General features: G+C 36.7%; 1 protein-coding gene across 1 annotated transcript in view; it reads right to left on the bottom strand.

Moving 5' to 3' along the window:
• Window positions 1–22896, bottom strand: part of LOC150093786 (uncharacterized) — a 374903-nt gene that overhangs the window by 73180 nt on the left and 278827 nt on the right. Inside the window, exon 10 of the mRNA XM_090412515.1 lies at window positions 40–259. Coding sequence (XP_090268641.1) covers window positions 40–259 — 220 coding nt within the window. The remainder of the gene's footprint in view (window positions 1–39; window positions 260–22896) is intronic.

Raw genomic sequence — 22896 nt, 5'->3', positions numbered from 1 at the left:
ACTACATGCATTTCTTGTGTGTGTGTGTGTGTGTCTTACCTTAATTCTTATGCTGGCTGATTCACTTAAGTCATTTAAAGGCATATCCAAACCTTCATAGTTTTCTTTATTTATCTTATTCTGTTCAACAAGTACATGCATTTCTTGAACTCCACTTATGTTTGGAATGTTAAATTCAGGTTTTAAGCACTGTTTATTATCCATGATACTCGTTTTCTGCATTTCACTTGTAGTGCCCATTTCCAAATTTCTTGAAGACCTAAATGGGATAAAGAAGTTTTAAAGAATAATAGTAATCATATTACTATGATTTAAAGTAACATTAATGATGAAAAATTAAGGCTAATCAAATGAATTAATTTTATATATAACTTTACTACTTCAGTATCTGTTAGTAATCCTGAACATCTTTCTCAGAGGAAAGACAAATTAATGCTATGTAACACCAGGAGTAGAGGGAAAATTTCACTGCAAAAATTAGTTTATGATTTGGCATAATTTTAAGTAGTAAAAATCTCATCTCTGAGCCACAAAATTTGGATCCATTGTAGGATCCAAATTGGACCCAATAAATTGCACATAAAGCTTAATGTCACATGTTGAATTTTGAATGATGTTAGGGAGTTAATCATTGACGTCATTTTTAATATCCAAGCGATATGCTCATGTGTACAATTACAAATTACGATATAACACTAACTCGTTGTGGAAGATTTTCTCCAGTTTTATAGTATAAGAATTCATCATTCTTTTTTTTAAAAAAATTCTTCTTCCCATTCACTCAGCTGTATACCATTTCCGGCCCCTCAACTTGGTGGTATCAGAAAATTTATTTCAATGAATGCACTCTTATCATGCTGCAGTCCCCAAGTATCCTATTTCCCAATTAATTGGTTCTTCTAAATCATTTTCCCTTTTTTATTACTATTAACTAACTTTTTTCCACACCATTTATGCATTGTATTCTTATTCGGACAAAAGTTTCACGCAAGAATAAAAAATCCATAAAATATTCTATTTGAGATCTGAATATTTTTCATTGAAAACATACAATTTTTTATTAAAGTAAACACATTTACTTACAATTATAATAACAGAATTAACTCATGTAAAATATTCTTTATTAGTAGAATTTTCACCTGAGTATCACAGGCATCATCAGTACAAAGGCTAATTAAACAATAACTGACATATTCACAAGGCACCACCTAAGTAGCTAAAGTAAGATAACTAAAAACGGTCCTTAAATTTCCTAAACTTATTTAAAAAAAAAAAAAAACTGTGTGTGTGTGTGTATTTCACATGTATATACAATTACAAAAGTTAGGAAAGATTAGCTGATTTATAGAGTACTATCTCCCACAAAGGGGATAGACGTAGACCATCGGATTTATTTACGTCAGGGGAATGAAGTAATGTTTCACATGTTTCTTTGTAAAGCTGTTCCATGAGGAACCGACTTTTGTCTTGTTCCAATGAACTCTATGTCTAGTTTTGATGGCATGCTCTGCAAGTCCAGACTGTTCAGATTCGAGGTATTGAATATACGACTTGTGTTCTTCTAGCCAGATAAGAGCAGATCTTCCTGTTTGTCTGAAATATGATAACCCACAAGAGCAGGGAATCTGGTAGACAACACCTTTATTGTTTAATTAGCCTTTGTACTTGTACTGATGATGCCTGTGATACTCAGGCAAAAATTCTAATAATAAAGAATATTTTAAGTGAGTTAATTCCATTATTATAATTGTAAGTAATATGTCTACTCATGGTATTTCCTTATTGAAACTTATAACTACATTTAGTTTAGTAAAATAGTTTATTAGTTCTGCAATGAGCTGCAATAGCTCAGTCATTAATGAGAATGTCCTTTGGTTGGAAAGACCTGGGTTCAAACCTCATCTAGGATGTAACGAATCGTTCTAAAGGTTTTTTTTCAACTAAAGGTGAGATAGCTAGTCTCATAAAAAGGTTGTAGGGTTTTTTCTTCCAAAATTACAGGTTGAAATCCCACAAAACAGACAAAATTACACAGCCATACCTGACTGCAAGAGGTCTTACAGATCATATGCTAAATAAATAAATAAGCTCTACAACCTTCAAGAGATAAGATCATTGTTTATTCAGTATTACAATTTTGCATTTCTAGGGTTATTCATTGGTGAAAGTGACAATGAACTGATTACTTGGGTAGTGGCTAGCCATATAGGACTTCTGTGAGAAAGGGATAAATGTGGAACTATAAGGCTGGTGATTATGACAAACTCAAGAGAGACAGCTTGCTGCTATATCATGGAATGAAGAACTGGATAGAAAGGAGATTAATGCTGTTTGGGACAGGAGGTCAAATAAAGTGGGTGTGAAATGGATGAATGAAGAAGTGAAGCATGCAATCTGGAAGAAGAAGACATTATGGAGGTGGCACAAGATGAGTGGTAGTAATAGTCAGTTGCATGAGAAGTACAAAGAGCAAGCAAGAAAGGTGACTCACTTGCAACAAAAGTGCAGTATGAGCAGCATTTAGCTAATAAGGCCAAAAGAAATTCTGGGAGTGTTTTCAATACATGGACCACAGAAGAACGAATGATTATTATTATTTTATGGGCACCTCCATGGAGTCCAAAGACTCATTGCAGGAGATCCAACTATCCACACAAAATCATACCTCTCGTTGAGAAAATGGTAGAATGATAGCCATGATAGCCACTGAGAAGTATATAGTTGTCCTTGTTTCATCCCTCATACCATTCCACCAAATGAAATCTCCCCAGTGTCAATATAGTACATACCTCTCAATAATTTAAACATCTCAATCATATCACCTCTTTGTCTGTTTTCTACCAGACTCCTTATAATGCCTGCAGTACTAATATAATTTTTGTTATATGCCTCTGCACCTTCTCTCTATAGTAACTTTATCATCTGCAAATCCCAATAACCAGATGTGACTATAGTATTCCAGATGCAGCCTGATCAAGACTTTATACAATGAAATTACAATTCCCTTATCTTTACTAATCAGCATCCTCCTCAATACTGCAGCAACCCTCTGTTATCTTCACAACCTTTGCAGTATGTTCTCTGAACTTCAAATTTCTATCACCTATACCAGGATCCCTTCTATCCTCCACTTCCAAGTATGCTATCTCCCATCTATAGATCCCAAATTTCAAAATCTTATATTTAGCTCTGTCAAACTATGATCAGTTCCTTAGCAAACTACTTTAAAACACATGGTAAAATCCCATCTAGTCCCACTGCCACTAAGAGTGCTCAGTATTTGAAATATATTCATTTGCTTCTAATTCTTCAATCTTGCCTATCTTACAAAGAATAAAACTGGCTTTATCATGATGAAACATCTTAATAAAGAGATCATGTGTCTTCCATAATCTGATTTTTTATCTACAATTCCTGTTGGATTTCTCCTAGTCACCCATTTTATTTCAAATTGCTTTATCACTTGAGGTAACAATTTGCCACCACTGCTAAAAATGTTTCTTAACTAGCTTCCTCTCCTGCCTTATAATTTGACATAAATTTCTTTCTCCTTGATATTTTTGTATACCTATTCATCCTCCAAGGACTAAATGAACACTCTCCACCAGGGGCAGCATGGTAACTCAGTCATGATCACATCCAATGATGTTATGACTAAAATTCTTGATTTTCATGTTTATTCAACTATATGCTGCCAAGTTATCTGTCCCTCAAAAAAGTTCTATTTAATCATTTATTTTTAAAAAAATACAAACAGATGTGCATGCAGAAAATGGATATATGGCTGTAAAGTTAATATTAAAAAAAAAATAATAAAATTCCACTGACAAGTTCTTTAGAACTTTAAAATGGGCTAAAATATAAGCAATTGAAAAGCTTTTTTCCAAACATCCTCTGGTCACAAAAGCACATCTTATAAATCAAACTTTTAAAGAAACCACTGTGATTAGCTGTATATCTTCTGTATGATGAGGTATTGGCAAATTCCAGAACAAAGAACTAGAATGAAAAAAAAAATGGTGTATGGCCACAACTAATCCATGCTATGTTTCACACTTGATTATAAAAGCAATTTTATTTTATCATTTATTTATTTTTTATATCTGACCTACACATAAAAGGTTACAAGTCCTATAGCACTGCAGTGCTGTGTGTATGTGAGAAAGAGGGTAAAAAGGGAAGAGAAGAAATTTGTGCAAATTATTATTATTTTTTTTTTTAATAGCTGAAAGTTATGTTCTTTGGGGAAGGCAGAGTGGAGGGGGATTGTTCCACAGAATAGTAGATGGAATGAAAGAAGAGGTAGAGAAGTTAGTTCAGAAAATCTCAAGCTGGAATGTAAATGAGGGTTGGTAAGTAGCAGCTTTTTATGATTTGGGAGGAAAGTGGAGGGATAGTGGTCAATTCAGCAGAGTCTATGAGAGTATCTGTAGAACAGGCATAAGATAGAAACTGAACATCAATGGGGGAGAGCGAGAGAGAGAGACACTGAAGCATATCTGTGAGTGGGATTATTAATTAACCAGATTTCCCTCTTTTTGATAGCATGGTGCAATCTTAGAGAGGATTTTAGTGTGCTGCCCCATATATCTGAGCAATATTCCATGGTTGGATAGATTTGGAATTTCTATACCGTTAGCACCTGTAAAGATGTAAAGTAGTGTCTTGAGCAGAAAACCACACCAATTTTTTTTGGCAGCTGAAGAAACTATGGATTGAAATGTGTTTGTGCCAGGAAAGTTTGGAGGTATAAGTCAGTCCAAGGAGGAAAATCTGATTGTATCTGGATATCATGTTATTACTGAAGGTTAGGGAAAGGAATGATCTCTTTCTAGCAAGCGATCAGACAAGACTGAGTTTTTTGTGGCATTGAGGTCTACAAGACTGTTCTGACCCCACTGAGATATAGCTAGGAGATCAGAGTTTAGGAGATTGATCATGGTGGATCTTGAGGGTTCTAATAATTGGGGGCACTACAAATGAAAAAGGAGGAATGCAATGTACTGACAAATCCATGAGAAATCAATCTGCAAAGCCATGGAGAGGATTTGAATCTGTCAAGTCATTTATATACAGGAGGAAAAGAGTGAGAGAGAGTATAGAACACCCAGGTACTCTGGCATTGGTGGGGAAATCTGAGGAGAAGAAACCATGACCCGCAATGAGTGACTAGTGAGAAAGTTGGTGATCCAGTTACAGAGGGTGAAAGGCAAACCATAAAATGGCATTTGCTAAGTAGATTCCTGTGCCAAACAATCAAATGTTTTGAGATGTAGAGAACAACTACATTGATTTTTTCCATGGCTTGAGTCCAGAGGTGGATGGTGAAGGCAAGATCAACTGTGGATTGAGAGTAGTGGAATCCATATTGCTGGTCACTAATTAATTGGTGGGTCTCCAGATGGGATGGTGGTGGTGCACAAGTTGGCTGTTTATGACCTTCATAGTTTTAGAGAGAACAAAAGTGACAGCAATGATAGTAATTTGGTGGCTGACTTCTATTCCCTTTCTTTGGAATGGGCTGGTTGTGGGCCTGTTTCTATGCTGTAGGGTAGATGCCAGTTGAATAAGATAGACTGAAGAGGTGATACAAGATAGGTGTTAGCTCTGGGGCACAAGTTTTTGACGCAACAGGCAAGATACTATCAGGACCAGATGCATTGTTTGTGTATAGGTTATTAACGATTCTTCAGATTTCTTTCTAGTAGGAGAATATGGGTGATATGGAGTGAGTGTTTCTCAGTAAGGTGGGGGATGCTTTGTCCTGGTCATCAATGTAGGAATTTGAAGAGAAGAGATAAGCCAGTAAGTCAGCCTTGTCTTTGGCTGAGGCGGCTATGGCCACCTGGATGTGAGAGCAGAGGAAACATGGATGAACACAAGTTGCACCAATGACCTTGACAAGAGTACAGAAGGCATGACTGCCAATTGGATAAGAGGTAAGTTTTGCTCATCTGGCCCTTTCAAAGTCTAATTTGCATTCGTTGATTCTTTTACAGCTGTTGTGAGATGTGACATAGTAGAGTGAGCAGATGGAATTTTGGTATTCAGCCACTCATGGTATGCTGAGTTATTTAATTGTACTGCATTGGCACACTTTTTTAAGAACCAAGGCTTGGATGGTGGCCAAGGATTTAGGTGGAATGAGGAATGAATACTTTCATTCCTGTAAGGTGGGTTTCTATTATTCGGTCTGAACAGGTATTTAGATTGACAGAATTAAAGCAGTAGTCAGACCATGCATGATATACTGCTTCAAATATATTTTACATGTATGATATACTGTGGATGTCAGTTCTCTAAGATGAGAACTGACGTTTACAGTATATTTGGAAGGGGGCTTGTTAAGAAGAGATCTAGTGTGTTGGGATTGTCAGATATTTTGGTAGGGAGAATGATGATCTGCATTAAGTTGTTGCTAATGGCAAATAACTTGGCATCTCTGCCTGTTTGGTTGATGAAACTGGAGAAGATAATTCAAAAAGGAGTAGTAACAACAATGGATTTCATAAGACAGAAATGAATTACATGCATACTAGAGTGATCACAGTACAGTACATGCAAAACTGATAGATAAAAAAATTACTGTTTTAGCTTGGACGATATAGAAATGCTTCAGCACTCCTTTCAAATAAGTGCTCAAATCTGACATAGCATCTGTAACCTATTGGTTGGGAGAGTGATGTTCTATCTATTTGTCCAACCAGGCTAGCATATAAGGGAACTCCATTTTGGGAAATGCTTAGATACAAATGTTCTAGGCAGCATATAATGGAGAAACACAGAGATAAAGAGTTTTTGGATTTGCCTATAGCATCAGAAGGTTTGAGTGAGACTGAGATGTCAGCCTGTCCCTAGTTAGCAGTATGTATCTAACATGAGGAAGAGGAGTGAATAGTAAGGTAGAAGTCTCAAGGAGAAAAAGAATTTACATGTATTAGAAGATACATGATGCTAACAGAGAGCAGCCTTAGAAAGAAGAGAGATCAATGATGCATGGGAGCTGGTGAAGAAATCTTTGTTAACAACAATGGAAAATTGTATACCTTGAATGAGAAAGAAGAAAAGATTTGGGATAAAATGGATAACTAAGAAATCAATTAGGACTTGCAGATGAAAATGAGGTTATGGATAAGAGACCACTTACATGAGGAATATTAAGATTCAATCTAGGAAAGTAACTGGCATGGTAAAGAAAGAAAAACTGGAATATGAGAAAAGACTAGTATTATAGAACATGAAAAATCCCAAGGAGGTCTTTCCTTTGTGAACAGTAGGAAGAGAAAGGAGTGTGAAGAGAAAGATCTGTATGGAGCAGGAAGTCAGATTAATGAAGATAACAGTCTGATACTGGTGAAGCAATTTTTAGAGCTGTTTAATTCTAGTGAAGCAGGTTTTATACCAAGAGGATGAGAAGTGAATAAAGTAGAGGCATTTTACAATATTAAATACATCCATACTCACTGCTTTGTTGACACCTACCATTCTGCATTGTCAGCAAAGTGGCAGATCTGAAAGAATAAGGAAGTGATAATCACAGTGACCTGAATGTTTAAAGAAAGCCTTGCAAATGGAAGTGCTAAGGGATGAAAAGGAGAGTGAGATGATGATGCCACTGCATAAGGATGACAATGATATCCAGTCTGTAGCCTGGGCGAGGACCTCTCCCATTTCAAGAAGGTTGTGGCTTCCCCCATGGTGATCCACTCCATATTAGGAGAGTGTAGCTCAGTGGACGTGGCATTTGCATACCACAGTGCTTGACCGCATGAAGGACGACTTGCTTTCGAATCTAGTCAGCGACTAGAGGAAATTTTTCTAAGCCTTTTTTCGACCGGTTCCTGAGTTAGTCGATCTCTGGGATGGGAAAGAGAGTTTTTTCCTCCTGTAAACTCAAGAAAATCGACCGTGGAACCCACATTCAGACATGAAAAATATATATTGTGTTAGGGACCACGAGATGGTGGCACTTGTTGAGCTGTCTCTCGTCACTGCATGCGGCTTAATTAGCGATAGCTTTGGGCCAGCTATCTCTGATTGGATACCAGTGGAGATTGAACTGTCCACTCAGTCTCCCCAAGTTTCATACGGCTAAACGGCCTCGCCTACTCTCTATATGGGAATAAAAAGGCATTAGCTGATTTTTTTTTTAATATATATTTGTATGAATGATAGTATGAAGGTGAAAGATAATCACAAACATCCCTGCTCTAGTTGGGATTTGAATCCACAGCCTTTCGGCTGAAGCGCAGATACACTAATCACTCATCCAACCAGGCTGACTACATAGGGGGAGTGGTTGTAAAATGGAAATATTGAACTATTGAGCAGTTTTATGTCTTCTGTGGTTGATAAGCTATTTTAGAGAAATTAGTATGAGCTTGTACACAGAATTGGACAGATTACCAAACACAAAACCACTTCCATTTTATAACCACTATCTATGTTAGTGGTTATAAAATGGAAATATGCTTGTGTGATTAATGTATTATTCCTGCCAATTCCTTTGTTCTATTTCCTGTCATTTCTTTTGTTTTATTTATTGAAAGTTTTTTCACTTGGTCATCATCATCAAATTCCTGGCATGTACCCTCAAAGGGGTGTACAGGATATGATAGTACTACATGAAAAATTTACATCATTACTAACTTCCTAACTACAATTTTCCTCCAAATCAGTCTGTTACTTGTCAAAACTCCAACATTATCAGATCTTATATTTCTATCGTCTAAGGCACATTGTACCACATCAATCCACCTATATCTTGGTCTTCCTCTGGGTCGTTTTCTTGCCAACCTGGCAGAGAACACTTGCTTTGCTAATCTTTCCTTGCCCATTCTGTTTAAGTGACCATACCACCTTAGATTAGCCCTCCTAACGCATTCCTAGATGCTGACGATGCCAAGTTTCTTTCCTAATATCTTCGTTTTTAATAAGATATTGCCACTGATGCCATCTGTTCATGCCTCTAATCTTTCTCAGGACTCTCATATCTGCGGTCTCTAGTCTTTGGTCAAGTGTTTACTTCTGACCCAGCTCTGAGATCTATAAGTTAAAATTGGTTTGAACACTGTCTTTTTTTTTTTTAATTTAGTGTTCCGACTAATTTCTCTCTTATTCCATATGAATTTATTCCGTTGACTTCCTACCATACCAGCTTTGTTGATTCTGTTGTCTATTTCCATATTTAATTTACCATCTTCACTAAAAATCGTGCCTAAGTAGCCGAAATGTTTTACTTGTTCCAGGTTCTCCGTTCAAAATGCAGTCGACATTCTCAACGATTCTGCCTATTTTCATTGTCTTTGTCTTTTTATTGCTGACCTTCATACCATATCTATTACAACAGTTATTCAATTTATTCAGGGAATCTTGCAGACTTGTAGTGGATTTATTTAGAAGTATAACATCGTCCGCATAAAGCAAAGAGCTGACATTAACATTTCCAATTATGATATCATGTTTAATACCACTTTTCTTCATAATGTGATCCATAAAGATAATGAATAACAGATGGAATAATGTACATCCTTGTCTCACACCAGATTTAACATTAAACAATCTTCCTGTATTTCCTTCAATTCTAACTGCTGACTTACAACTCAAATACAGACTAAGTATTGCTTCAAATAATGGCACCTTGTCATATGCCTTTTCCAGAGCAACAAAACTTATATACAGATCTTTGTTATATTCCCATGATTTCTCCACTATTTGTCGTAAAGTGAAGATCTAATCCTGACAGCCTCTATTTGGCCTGAATCCAGCTTGTTCTTCACCCACCTTTTCTTCCACAATTCTTCTCAACCGTTTCTCAAGTATACTTGCATAGATCTTACCAGGAACACTCAGTAGGGAAATACCTCTGTAATTCTCACATTCAGTTTTATTTCCCTTTTTATATATGGGTACTATGAGAGCTCTATTCCAATCATTGGGAATTCGTCCCTTTGTCCAGGCTTTCTGAATTATGCAGTGCAGCCACTGTAAGACTTTTATACCACCAGACTTCAGCATTTCTGGTCGAATATCATCTACTCCTGCTGCCTTTCCACATTTCATGCCTTTGATGGCTTTTTCTACTACAAGTATGGATATTTATTCCTGACTGTAGCCCTGTTGAGTGTTTTTTTACCAATGTGCTATCACTGCTTGTTTCATTTAACAGTTTTTCAAAGTAATTACTCCATACTTCAAGGATATCTTTTTCTACCATTTTCATGTCACCTTTATCATCTCTAACTCCTTGTACAGCACTCTTTCCTCCATTTCTAAGCTTCTTCAACAACCTCCAGAATATTTTGCCACCTTCTTGATATTTATTTTCTATGTTTTTGCAAAAGTCCTCCCATGACGTTTGTTTAGCTAGTTTTACAAAGTGTTTAGCTGATTTATTTGCCAGGAACTTTGATATGCTTTCTTCTTTTCCTTCACTGCCTCTTTAACAAATTTTATTTGTCCACCATGGAGTTCTGATTTCTCTATCCTTGCAGACAGTCATACCACATGCCTCTCTGGCTGAAACAATCAGGGTTTTCTTCAAGGCTTGCCACTGAATCTCCAAGGTTTGGTTCCTGTTCTCAAACTCTTTAATTTTTTCTTCAATAATCTGTATTTTAGTCTACAGTTAACATCTGAGAGCTGCTCAACTTTTATTCACTTTAAAACTTTCTTACCTGTCATTCTTTTCAATATGCAATTCAATTTTATCCTGCTCAAGACTAAATAGTGATCACTTCCAATTTCAAATCCTGTGTACACTGTGGTGTCCTGCACCAGGGAGAAAACATCACTATCAACAATAACATAGTCAGACTTTTCTTATTCCTTGCCTCTTCTCTCCATGTGAATTTGTGCACATTTTTATGTTGGAACATTTTGTTAGTGATAACCAGTCCATGTCCTGAGCAGAAATCGAACAGGTATTTGCCATTATTATTAGCTTTGCTCTTTTCTCCAAATTTTCCCAAAATACTTTTGCATGTCTGACAATCATTTCCTACTCTGCTATTTAGATCCCCAACAAAGACCAACTTTTCCTTTTTCATTGTGTCAGTTGCTTTCTCTAAAGACTCAAAAAATTCCTCCACTTCTACCTTAGTAGAACCTTTTGTGGGACCGTAGGCACAAAAATGTCTCATTGTCCACTTCCCCATTCTGATATTTGCCCACATCACTCTACTTGACACTGCCTGCCATTCAAGAAGATTAGCCTTGTATTTTGTGTTGAATACTATGACTGCTCCTTCTTTTCCTTGATTGTCATTGCCTGAATATAACATTTTGTATTTATTGCTCAAAAAGATCTCACTAGTTTTTGTCTTTTTTGCTTCAGTCACCCCTATTATGAAGATCTGGTACTTATGTAATTCCTCAGCTAGCTCCATTTCTTTGCCATTCAGGCTTCTTATGTTGATAGTACTGATCTTTAATTCTGGTGATGTTGAGTTGGGGGTGTGTTTTCAGATTTGTTACCATAGCTGACTTTTCGTTGTTTTCCCTGATTCTCTGGCAAAAACAACGGGGACCTTGTTTAATGCCGGGCGACGTCCCAGCTGGCATGAAATTTTGTCATGTTGTACCATCATTTTTTATTTTGGTTTAAGCCAATAAAAATAGAATTTGGTCGGCTAAATCCCAAATTGCAGCCCATCCTTGTTCGTTCAGTATCCAAGTAGGTACCCAACAGGGTGCACTACGAGAAGGTGAGGATTGGACATTAGGTCAGAAGCACTGGTTGGTTTTCCGCATTCTTTTAAAGGCTAATGTGGAGGTCTCCTTTCAGTTATACAGCTTTGACCCTTAAGCATCCCTTGGTTATACTATAAATTAAAGGTGTCAAGAAAACAGATGGCATCAATGGGTATCACATTTAAAATGAGGATATTAGGAAAGAACTTGCCATTGTTAGCATTGAGGAATGTGTTAGTAGAGCTAATCTCAGGTAGTAACTTAAACAAGTGTTCTTTGCTATTTGGAAATTTGACCAATAACAGATTATTGTTATCAGAAGTTAGTAATGGTGTAAATTTTTCATGCAGTACTATGATAATTATTCTGTACAACCTCCCCCCCCCCAAAGGTACATATCAAGAATTTGATGATGATGATGATACTATGGAAATGTCTCAGCTTAAGTCTCATAGATCTAACCAATAATATTTGAAACTCATTATTGCAAAAAGTAAAAGCTGAAATCTTCACTAAAGTGAACTGAATTTTCTATGAAATGACATCGCAATCTAAAGACAAAGAAAATGGTGGGAAATCATACACTGAGGACAGAATACAAGGAGTGGCAAGAAATATTCATGACACAAAAAATTGCAACCTGAAAAGTACAAATGCAAACAACAAGATACAAGAAAGAACTAGAAGAGCATGAAATTAAACAAATCTAGAATTAATCTTAAAATTTTCAAAGATTACATTAGTTAATGTCACTTACCTGAAATTTAAATGAACGTTGAATCAATTACTGCAAATATGTGTAAGCTGAAAATTTTATGTTTTTACAATTAAAATTGAAAATTTAAGTCAAAAATTCTAAATTAGAAATTTAGAATTTTTTATCTTATATGCAATTTTTTTTATGCATAGCATTGTACATGTCCATGAGGATATGTGCTTTTGCATTATGAGATACTAAGGCAAGTGATGTGAAGTCATTAGCCTCTATATACAAGTTGCCCAGTTGTGAAGCTACTTCACGTACAAACTTTGTTTGCTTACACCTGAATAAAGGATAAAACCAAGAATATAATTTCTTGGCATCTTTAATTTATAACCTAAATCTGTTAAGGTTTTCTTGTTTCAATGATCTAATTGCCTTTTATGATAAAGTAACAAGAGTGGTTGATGAGTGAAATGTATATACTGGAATTCTTCAAGCTTCTGCAAACAATTTGACATATCATCACATGACAAGTTGATATGAGATCGTTGATATTAGGTGACAGTTTTATCCCACTTCTCCCTTTCTCCATGCAATGTGAGTAATATATTTTAAGGGCATGATGGAGGCTTGGGGTCTCTGATTATATTTAGAGACCCAAACCTTTTCCATTTGAATTGACCATTTTAGCAACCTGCAGTAAAACATTGATGCAGGCTGGTCCGGTCTACAGCTAGTACATAGGCAAAAACCTGTCAGCGATAAGCCAGGAGACTTCCCGGTCAGCTGGAACATAATCCCATTGTCACCTATTCTGCCAGGTCATGCCTGGAGGGGAAGTCTAAATAGTGGTATATAAGAGGCATGCTATGTGTCATAGAGACTGGTTGCTCTATGTATGGATGTCATATCATACTTCATCTTTTCATCTATTTCATAATCAAAAATGATACATAAGCAATATAAAAAAAAATCCTTAAAACTAATTTAAACAAACATGACAAATCAAACAAAATATATAAAACATGCCAAAATTCCCACCAAGACACCAACTTGATTAACATCTGTGGCACAAACAACTCTATAAATGAATAGACATCTGAAACCAAACTTACTATTCTTGACAGAAACCCCCTCCCAAACTGCAGCTACAGCAACTTAGTACACATCAATGTCCAAATTACACGCTGAATGATTCTTTTCTCCACAAAGTTGGCCCTGTACACTTATGAGATACTACATGCTTTCAAGGGTCTAAAAGCTATGCTGCTAGTCTATTGGAAACAGAACAGGAAAGCTTGGGTTACACAAACATTTTTATAGATTGGTACATAAATTATTTTTGTCCTACTGTGCTTTGCTTCTGTAAAGAAAATGATTTGCCAGCCAAGGCATTGCTTCTCTTGGATAATGCCCTTGGACATTCTCAAAACCTTGCTGAAGTAAGAACACCATTAGATGTCAAGGTTGTTTACATGCCCCCAAACACAACATCGCTTTTGCAACTGATGGATCAGGGGATTATATCAATCTTTAAACTATTACTTCATATAACATTTATGGAAATGGTAAGAGTCTTGGACATTCAGGAAAAACTATTAAAGACTATTGTGGTCATTCGATATTTTGAAAGGCATTAACAACAGCAAGGCAGCTTGGAACGAAGTGTCAGCAAAGTGTTTAAAAGGAGCATAGCGAAACTTCTTTGCATTTATGCACGACTTCGAGGAATTAGAGCAAGAGGAAAATGTTATTGAAGACGTTACCAAGCTTGCAAGAAGTGGGATTGGATGATATTACAGCTGAAGATGTGACAGAAGTCTTAGAGAGCCATGATAAACCACTTTCCAATGAAGATTTAAAAGAATTAACCACACAATTAAGTCAACATCCAAAGGAGGAGAAAGAAAACGAAGAAAGTCCTCTGAGAGATATAAAAAAAGGCCGATTTACAGCATATCCTTGCAAGCATGGAGACATTGACTGATGAATTCTGTGAAATGGACCACGATTGGGAACGGAGTGCGAATGTAGAAAGGAATGTAATCGCATCTATTCGACCTTACACCGAACTCCTTAAAGAAAGAAAAAGAAAATCTAGGCAGTTAACACTGGATACTTTTTTCAAACAAAATGCAGGTGATCTGAAACCAGGAACTTCAAGAAAGAAATATGTAATATCTTTTCGAAGTTTCATATTTTTTGTATATAATTTTGTTTTGTTTTTGTTATTAATAATTTTATTTTAACAAATATATGTATGTATTATCAAAGCTTTAAATATAATAATGTTACACATACTTCATGTGCATATTTTCTGCGTGGAACATAACTTTGTACCTCCCATTAAAATTGAGTTTTATGCCAATTCGGTTTACGGCTGTTTTTTCAGGAACGGAAGTGAGGCGTAAACCGAGGGCTGCCTGTACAAAGTTTCTTGGATGCTGAGAAGGCTATTGATGTGATGTGTTTTTTGCCAGGAAAGACTGGAGGTAAATGTTAATCCAGGCAAAAGATCTAATCTTGTCTGGTGATTTATGTATTATTGAGGGTAAGGATAGGTGAGTTGGGATCTCTCTCTTTTATGTAAGAAAAGGCAAGACTGTGTTTGGTGGCAATGAACATGACAAAGTTGTTCCTTTCCCCATTGAAGGATAGTATGTAGATCAATGTTTAAATCTTTAGTTATAGATGATCTTGTAGCCTGAGATGTCAGAGTACTCCCTGGTTTGTCAAATGAGTAGGATGAGTGGAGAGTACTATTGTCTGCAAAGCTGTGGATAGGATTAGTGGGTATTGTGAGGAAATCATTTATGTACAGGATAAGAGAGTAAGTGATGGGACAGAGCCTCAAGGCACTTCAGCATGGGTGGTATAACTCAAAGAAAGGAAGCTATCTACCATGACTCACAGACGATGACCAGAAAGAAAGCTGGCTACCCAATTACAGAGGTGGCAGGGAGACCAAAGGATGGCAATTTGTTTATTATGCCTCAATGCTACACACAGTCAAAAGCTTTGCAAATGTCGAGGGAGACTGCACAAGTTTCTCCAAACTTTCCATGGCATGTGTGCAATGGTGGGTGATGTAAGCAATGAGGTCAGCTGTGGATCTTGAATAGGAATCCATACTGGTGGTTGTTGATTAATTGGCAAGCCTCTATGTAGTAGAGGAGTTTGTTATTGATGACTTTCTCCATTATTTAGGAGAAGACAGAGGTGATGGCAATTGGTCAGTAGTTTGATGGTAGCCTTCTATCGCTATTTTCTGGGATAGGATGGATATGAGATTGCTTCCATGCATTGGGATAGGTACGAAGTATGTATAATAAATTATAGATGATTCAGGATGGGTATCAGCTCTGAAGCACAATGTTTGAGAACAACTGGAGAGATGTAATCAGGATCAGAAGACTTTTTAGTACCCAAAATATTTAGTAGTCTTCTGTCGTTTTGGCAAAAAACTATAGGAAGCATACACAGCTTGGATTCCAGTATGAAGGAAGTGATTTCCCTTGGTCATCTATGCAGGAGTTCAAGCAAAAGAGTGATGATCCTAGCCTCACAATCCTCTCACAGAAAATAGCGAACAAGAAATACAGGCAACAAGATCAGTGTAACAGACATTCAAATATGCCATATCATATCCTTATAAAGAGGGATAATAACCTCTTTACTTCTGATTGTGCTTCAGCAATCAGAAGTAGAGACAACAATCAAGAGGAATATTGCAATCCAATGGAGTGCAATATTCCTTCTGACCTTCAACTCTGATCCCATTATACCCAAATGTCTAGCCTCAACCATTTCCTGCAGTGTAGTTAAATTACATTAAAGTAGTGCATGGCTCAAATTTTTCATTCTTGGTGCATATTTGCACTTTGCCTCATTAAACTGGAAGCTTAGCCTTGCATCACCAACAAACAACTGGATATTATCTCCTCTTCCCTCCAGTCATTCTCAGTATCATTAATGACACTAATGATAACAATCCAAAAAAGTTAAATGACAACAGTCCAAACAGCCATTCAGCAATTTGTAAATTCCAGCTGTATTATCATGTGGCCGTTCATTATCCAGCTCAAATGTGTTTTTATTATAACGATTGCTAAGCAAGTCTTAGCCTTCACAAAACTGTGCTGTGAGTACCAATATTCCTACCCATACATTCCTGAATTCTGCTTTGATTAATGCTCTAATACTTTAACCACAACTTTTGAGATACTGATAGGTTTGTAATTCAATACTTCTGTCTTTTAGCCTCTTTTATACAATGGAACTATTTTGATCTTTTCTGCTCTCCTGGAACTGTACCAGAGTTGACTTAAATTAAGCAGTCTGATTAGAGGCACTATTAATTCTCTAGCACATTTTCATAATACATGTATCAATATCCTATAAATTTTTTCTCTTATATCTAGTCCATAAACAGAAGTTCATAAGATCTATAGCACATCAGTGCCGAGTGCAGATAAACAGATAATAAGAAAGATGAAATTTTTTTACATGTTTTTTGAATAGCTGAATGTTGTAATCTTTGGGAGAGAAAGAGAGCAGAGGTAGAAGAAATGCAAGAGGAGGAGGAGTTGGCCTGATAAGGTTGGAGGTGAATGGTAAACGTATGTTGACTATAAGCTGCTCTTGTAATTACAGTTTTGGAAGAAAGTGGATGAATGAGTTGCCAATTCAGTAGAACACTGACTGTGAACATACCAGTTTCTCTCTCTCTCTCATTCACACACATATGCTTGGTTTCTATCTTATGCCTCTTCTATAGGTACTACGAGTGATTTTATGAGAAAAGAGTCATCAGTTAATATGATTACTTCTTCTGAACTGCATCAAGTAGTGCAAGTAAGGTACAGGGTAAATCAACCCAAATGTGTGACAAGTATTTGATGTTTGGGTGGATTTGAGATTTATACTATGCAAGTAGTTATACGGGTGAAAAACAGCACATTGTACAGAAAATACACTGAGTTCTTTAGTGTATAGGCAGAAGATAGGCTGAGATGTGTTTGTGCAAGAAGGCTGGAGGTGCATGTCAGTCCAAGAAGAGAAATTTGATCACGTTTTAACATCAGTTATTGAAAACCAATGTGAAAACTTTCTTGTGGAAATTATACAGGATTGTGTTTTAGCAGCAGTGAAGTTCACAATGTTATTCTCACTCAATTGCAGTTGAAGTGAAGAGATCAAAATTAAATGCATTTGTTATGGAGGATCATGAAGCTTCTAATGAGAAATGAGTGGGAAGAGTAGAGTATGCTGTCATCAGCATGGTGATGTATAGGATTTGAAATCAGTGGCAGCAGATCATTTACACACAGAAGGAAGATAAAGGTACAGAACCGTGAATATTCTTGCATTGAAGGAGAAATCAGAGGAGAAGAAAACTATTTATAATGACATACAGTAAGCAACAAGAAAGGAAAATGGCAACATAAACTCAAATTATTGAAGGCAGGCCATAGGATAGTGGTTTGCTAAGCAGACCTGTGCCAGACCTGATGAAATGATTTGAAACGTTGAGTGACCATGTGAGTTTCTTCAAACCTTTCTGTGGCTTGAATGATAGAGGATCAGCTGTGGATAGAATCTGTCACTAATTAGCTGGTAGATGCATTGGCTGCTGATGATCTCCACAGTTTCTGAGAGAATGTAGATAAGAGCAATTGGATAGTAGTTTGTTAGCTGACTTTTATCCTTTCTTTGGAATGGGATGTATGCAGGCTTCTTTCTAGAATGTAGATAGATAGATAGATGCTAGTTGAGTAGGAAGTATTTAACAGGTGATATAGGTACTCACAGTTCTGATTTCTTTCTGACAAAAAACTATTGGTAGCATGGAGCAAGTAGTTCTTGGTAAATTGGAGGTACTTTATCATGCATTGGAATTGGAAGAGAAAAATTATGTTAGATCTGCCTTGTCATTGGTGATGTCACAACAGTATCACCTGGATGTGAGAGTGCTGGAAGTGTGGGTAGAGATGAACCCGATGGCCTTGTCTAGGAACCAGAAAGCTCGAATACTATTAAAATAAGAGGCAAGTATAGGTAAGGCATTTCAAAATTGACTTTAGATTTCTAGATAGATTTTTTGCATTTGTTAGGCTGCAACTTAGGCTAAGTATGATGCTGGTTTTTCATGGATTGCCTTAGAACACTCACTGAAGGACAAGGCTTGAAAAATAACAGGAAATAACATAAAATAAATTATGAAAAACATAACAAAAGCAATCACAGAAAACATAAAGAAAATCAAGGGAAATAACAAAAAATCACCACAAATAAAACACATAAATTAAAGATGCCAAGAAATTATATTCTTGGTTTCATCCCTTATCCAAGTGTAAGCAAATGTGTGTGTGATGACTGGGCTATTTGTATATAAAGGCTAATGACTTCACATCTAATTGCTTTGTATCCCATAATGCAAAGCACATATCCTTATGGATAAGTATAATGCTATGCATTATGGGAATTTTGGGTGGAGTGAGGGATGAAGACATTCTGTCCAGTTATAATTATTTCTATTATTGGATCTGAGCAGGTGTTTGGATACAGAGAAATGAAGTATTCAGACAATGGAAAAGAGGAGTAGAAGTGGAAAATATTTTATGTACTTCAATTTTTTTTTTTTCCTGGCTGGATTTTTGTTGCTTTTTTCATTTTTTTCATTGTTTTTCATGCTTTTATTAAAAATAATTTTTGGGCAATTTTTTGTAATCTGAAGTATAACAGTATCTCAACAAGATGTCCTTTTGTATGTGTTGGAATACAATTAAATAAAGAGTAGAGGCATGCGATGGAAGGCGAAAGCCTCACAGACATATCACCCGCATAGATGAAACTCAGTCTCCTGACCATGCACATGGCCTGAACAATCCCCCCCCCCTGCTTTCCACTATACTTAAGATTCCCTTGTAGATAACAACTGGCAGAGTAAGTGCCAGCATTTATCACTAGATTAGCAGGAACCTTCAGATTTGTTAGTATTAGGTTCAGTCCCATGTACTAATTAGTAGCCATCGGCAGAACCATTTTACTGCTGTGCCCTCAAATGGGGAGGATCTAGGTTCCTAGTGTATTTTGCATGTTCTTGGGGACAACCATAATGCAAGTGAGAAGAGAGGGAGATGAGAAATGGAGTCATTGCTCTGAAGACCAAACACAGCAGTAAGCCATTTCAGGTCTTCAATAAACAAGATGGTGGTGGTGTTTCACCAAGCAATGAAAGACATCTACCACCTAGAGGGTTTAGCTGGCATTTTCTTAAACAAGGAAGGTGTGCCTTTGCAGCAAATACTTCTGGAGAGGGGGGGGGGGGAAGGATGACTTGACTACGAGAGGCTAAGGCCATACCATAACATTAAGATTCTGCATGACCTCAAATTCATCTACTTCTATTATCACATCAGTCTGTATCACATCTCAGAGCAATATCTCTGCCTGACTAGTATACCCTTGAAAAGTGTCCACTAAGTAATTCAAACTACTTTTTTTTTTTTTTTTGTATAAGCACGTTAACTACTTTTCTTATTATACATTCTTCACATTTTGCTTTTTTGGTACTCCTGCTTATTGATGCAACTCATCCAGCTAACTGATACCTTGAGTTACACTTGAATCTCAGCATACATACAGGAGGTGATACCTTCCTTCCAACACCTCTTGACCTTCCCATGCACTGCTTCAAGTTGTATCCTAAACTTTTTCAATCTCCTGTTCTGTAGTGGTCCCTGATACACCTTTTCTTAACTGAGATTTACAAATAACTGGCAACCTCCCAAACAGTGGCAAACTGGTGAACAAAGCGGGCGTGGGAAATTACTTGAGCACAGCCGATGAACCATTAATTCATATATATATATATATGTTTTTTTTTTTTTTTTCAGAAAGAAACTGCTTTTTGACATAGCAGATATTTAGGTCCATTCATACATCAACCCAATGGGAAATTCCTGGTTCAGCAGGCTGGATCAAGTCTGCATAATCACTCCCCCCCCCCCCTAAAATTAGAGGCAATAGTTATCTTGGTTATCAACATCTCTGATGCTATTGCCAGATACAGCACTCTTAATCCCTGAGGGTCCTCTCCATCACAAACTGTTTCAAATTACTTCTTATAGTTGTATAAATTGAAATTCCTTCCTTCCAAGCTCTTTCTGTTTTTCAGCATATGTTCCCATAGTTGAAGTTCCTGTAATAATTTGCTGATTTGCTAGTTCATGCCTCCCCCCCCCCACCACACATACTGCTTACAGCAACAAATGAATATGTTTTTATTGTGTTGGTTTCATGCCGGGCTTCAAATATTCTGCCTACCATATCTTTGCTCTCCTGCTCTTCTATTAGCAATATCTCACCCGCAAATCTGTTTTTTTTTTCTCTCTCTCTCTCTTCTTCCAGTTGAAAATACTACACCCTTTACATTCTAATCACCGTCCATCAACTATCTATGACCTAAACAATGCCAAAAATTCCTCTCCCTTATCCCTAATTATTTTTTTAAAAATTACTTCTGGTATCCAATGCAGTATCCAATTGGGTCTGCAACCACTCTTAGATCTTGTACTGACTATTGCATTCAAATTTAGGACATGAAAAATGATGAAATTTCTCAAATCCCAAATTTCAATGCAGTAGTAGTCATACGAGTAGTTATCCATCCCTGAGGAGAAAAGCCAAACTACTCCCCCCCCCACCTCCAAGAGCTCTAGTTTTTCTGAGTCTGCACTACCAAATTCTCATGAAATGACACTTTCTCCAGACACCTAACTCCAAATTCATTTCAGTGAAATCCATCAGTCATCCATCCATATAATTTGTCCTGCACAGTGGTGCATTCAGGATTTAATCTTGGGGGGGGGGAGTTGAGTAGATGATTTGGGAATACACAGTGCACATCACATACGACCTATACTGAGCATCTGCAATGGTCACCAATACATGATACCCATGATCTCCTCTGGCCCAGCTCGGGCAAATCAAGTAGCACTCAGTCCATCCAAGCACTACTTCATTCAGCTTGTGTTCACAGCGGCCATGATTCCCGAAAGCTATAGGGTATTCCAACCTTATGTAGCAGCAATTCATAAGTAGTATAGAAATAGAAGACACAACACAACATAAAATTTTAATTAGGAAAAGATTTTTGGAAAATTTTCTAGAGTTTTTTCCCTTTTTCTGTGGGGGGTGCCAGGGCCCCTTGACCCCCTCCAGGTGCGGCATTGCTCCTGTGCAACTAATACATTTAAATATTTGCTCTTCTTCTCAACTTTCCTCTATCATACTATGGCAGCAGACTCACAACCTTTGTTCTCTCATTCTTTTTTTTTTATAACTCATTTGGGAATAAGTAAAATTAATTTCTCTACAAATTATCCTAGGCAGTATGTAAAGGAGGGCATGTGAAGATCAAGTTTTAAATCTGAACATTTCATCAGAGGATGAGATTACGAGTGTGGGTTCGCACTTCCCTCCAGGTAATGAGAGTGATCACCTGGGTAGTGGCTAGCCATATTAAGGCTTCTGTGAGGAAGGAATTATAAGGCTAAGGATTATTAGACAGCTTGGAGCTATAGCATGGAATGAGAAGTTGAGCTGTGCTTGATCAATCTGTGAATGCATTCCAAAAGTCAAAAGGCTGAATAAGGCAGGCATCAAATGGATTAATGAAGGGATTAAGATAAATAATGGTAATAATCAGGTGCACAAAGTGTATAAAGACTAGGCCAGGAGAGTGAATCAGTTGGTTAGGACAGCAAAAGTGCATTATGAGAAGAAATCAGGCAAGAAGAATGATTATGGCAAGATGATGCCAATGATAAAATTGGTAGACTGGTAACAATCTATCAATTTCATATACTAGGTTTTAACTTCATACACATACACTAGGTTTTAACTTCATACACATACACTAGGTTTTTGTATTTCATACACATATACTAGGTTTTAACTTGTATGTGTTTTTTTTTATACTAGATGTATTTGCTTGACATGTTTTGCCATCTATATGGCTAATAACATTTTCAAGAAGTTGCTTAAAATAAGTAATAAACCTACAAAAAAAAATAAATGTTTTCCAACAGCAGCTAACATCTATAAATTGAAAGGATTAGAATAATAGTCCATCAATAGTCAGTCAATAATAATCTATCATCAAATCCCATCTGCTCCAGTTTAGTTACCAACTTAGGTTTTGTAGCATCCTATCAGAAGCCTTAGCAAAATCAAAGTATACCACTGTATATGCATCTCCCTAGTATTAGACAAGGGAGATGCATATACCACTGTAGATGCATCTCCCTTGTCCAATACTAATGGTAGCTATCATTATGGCAAGTCAGGACTGGCAGACTAAACTTTGGACACCCCTTCACACAGGATTAAATGGAAGAAAAACTAATGTGCTATTTAAAATTCGTTAGAGATCCGAAAGATTATTTTTTGAGTCAGCCATGGCTATGAAGAATTCTAACCTGAACAAATATGGTTGC

The sequence above is a fragment of the Typopeltis vanoorti genome, chromosome 23 (assembly GCF_054136105.1).
Source record: "Typopeltis vanoorti isolate ZY-2024b chromosome 23, IOZ_Tvanoo_1.0, whole genome shotgun sequence".
Classification (NCBI taxonomy): domain Eukaryota; kingdom Metazoa; phylum Arthropoda; class Arachnida; order Uropygi; family Thelyphonidae; genus Typopeltis; species Typopeltis vanoorti.
The sequence above is the reverse complement of the archived record's forward strand: the minus strand, read 5'-3'. Positions and strand labels throughout refer to the sequence as shown.